Source organism: Belonocnema kinseyi, chromosome 5 (assembly GCF_010883055.1).
Source record: "Belonocnema kinseyi isolate 2016_QV_RU_SX_M_011 chromosome 5, B_treatae_v1, whole genome shotgun sequence".
NCBI lineage: Eukaryota > Metazoa > Arthropoda > Insecta > Hymenoptera > Cynipidae > Belonocnema > Belonocnema kinseyi.
In genome coordinates, this window is record NC_046661.1 from 129,996,442 (window position 1) to 129,998,192 (window position 1,751).

The 1,751-nt window shown below is 29.9% G+C and overlaps 1 protein-coding gene across 1 annotated transcript in view; it reads left to right on the plus strand.

Annotated features, from left to right (window-relative positions):
* Positions 1 to 1,114: 1,114 nt before the first annotated feature.
* LOC117173883 (transcription factor mef2A-like) overlaps positions 1,115 to 1,751 on the plus strand; it is a 35,221-nt gene continuing 34,584 nt past the window's right edge. Inside the window, exon 1 of the mRNA XM_033362529.1 lies at positions 1,115 to 1,157. Within this exon, the coding sequence (XP_033218420.1) occupies positions 1,115 to 1,157 (43 nt within the window). The remainder of the gene's footprint in view (positions 1,158 to 1,751) is intronic.

A 1,751-nucleotide genomic window follows, 5' to 3' on the forward strand; every position in this document is an offset into this window, starting at 1 on the left:
TGAACTGAAATTTTTTGTTATTTATCAATTTTAAGAAATGCTTTCCACTTGAAAGTACGAACATAATTTGAATGTAAAAAATGGTCAAATCGATCAAGTCTAGAAAAAGTGAAGCGAACGCCATGTTCTTCTTTCCTTTTTATTTAACAATTTACTTTTAGGTTAATAAATCGTAATCAAATATCTCTTCCGATCAGCCGCATATGAACAATGAAAGTTATTTAACAAGTGTAATAATAATATAAAGATAACTCTAGTTGACAAAGAAAGGTGGTTCACTAAATGAAAAATAAGAATGCTTTCATTGTTCAAGATGTGAAAGATTTTATAAATTTCTTGAAAATTCACATAGTGGGTTTTTTGGCTCTATATAAAATTTGAGCCTAATTGGACACTGCTACGAAGATCGTCGTAAAAACGATTTCAGTGCCCTCTAAAAATTAGAATTAAGAAAAGTTATATGAGGTTAAAATAAATGTAAAATCTTATTTAACGTTGATCTGACATCTTTAAAAATACATTACAAATTTTCACCTCAAGAGAATAAGGCAAACAGGCAACCTTATTTATAATATTAAACAATTACATCATCAGCCCACAGTATGTACGTCTTCCCAGCAGTTCTAAAGTTTCAAAAATATTTTTTAGGAATTTTAACTATAAATAATAATTTTTAGAATACTTTGTATACAAAAAAATTCATGATGAAGCAAGTTAAACCGATATTATTTATCGTTTTGAGTTACGATGCGTAATTGTGTACATAAAATCGAGAATGGGACACGTGTGGGATTTTAGACTTAATTAATGTATTTATATAAAATTATTTTTAACTTCTCCAATTTAAAAAAATTCATAAATATATGTGGCATTTTTTATGATAGTAATAATCTGACAAGTACTTGTAAAGTACCCCCTTCCCCATCAACCAATAATGCCTGGCACTGGAATTCGTTGTAGGTGAGGTCCCCCACCACATCCAAAAATCTTTCTCTCCTCGACTTGTATCCTCAAATCTGAGTCAAAAATTTAAGGTTAAAATTTAACAATTAAGAAAACAATTAGCCAAAAACATTCAGAGGCTTTTATGTCAAAATTGTTTGAAGAGTCGATAATGGGATCACAGCGAGTAGGGGAAGTCGCAACAGGTGGTAGCGGTAGTGTTTTCTTCAGATTTGTACATAGCATTGATAAAATCTTATTTCACAATTACGAAAACTTGACAAATTATTACTTTCGTGAATAAAAGTTCCACGAATGGCTACAAAGCACCCGAGATTGCATCATATCTCACAACAATAAATAATTATTGTTTTGGATGTTTCGACTTGAAATTAAATTTTTTCACTTATACCAAGGGTTCTAAATGATAGTATTTACACTTCTTACTTAACGCCAGTTCTTTGCGGCATTTAATTTTCTCAGGTTGCCTGAATATTTTAAGTGAGAATGCTTGAATCGAGTTTTTCTTGTTTGGCTTAAACTAACTGGACAACATCTGTCAACTAAATCCTGCAAAGAGTTTATATTGGTTTCTTTAATAACCTCAGGGACCAAAAAACATCTTTTTCTGCAACAAAAACCTCTATAAAAGGCCCAGTTTCAGTTTGACAATAAAGTTGAAAAGAAACTTTACTACATATTTGATGTACCACACTATCAATGTAATAAGGATTTTTATCAAAATTTGCTTTGAGATATGTAATATTTATTATTATTTACATATATACTAAAGCGTCACAAATTTACAT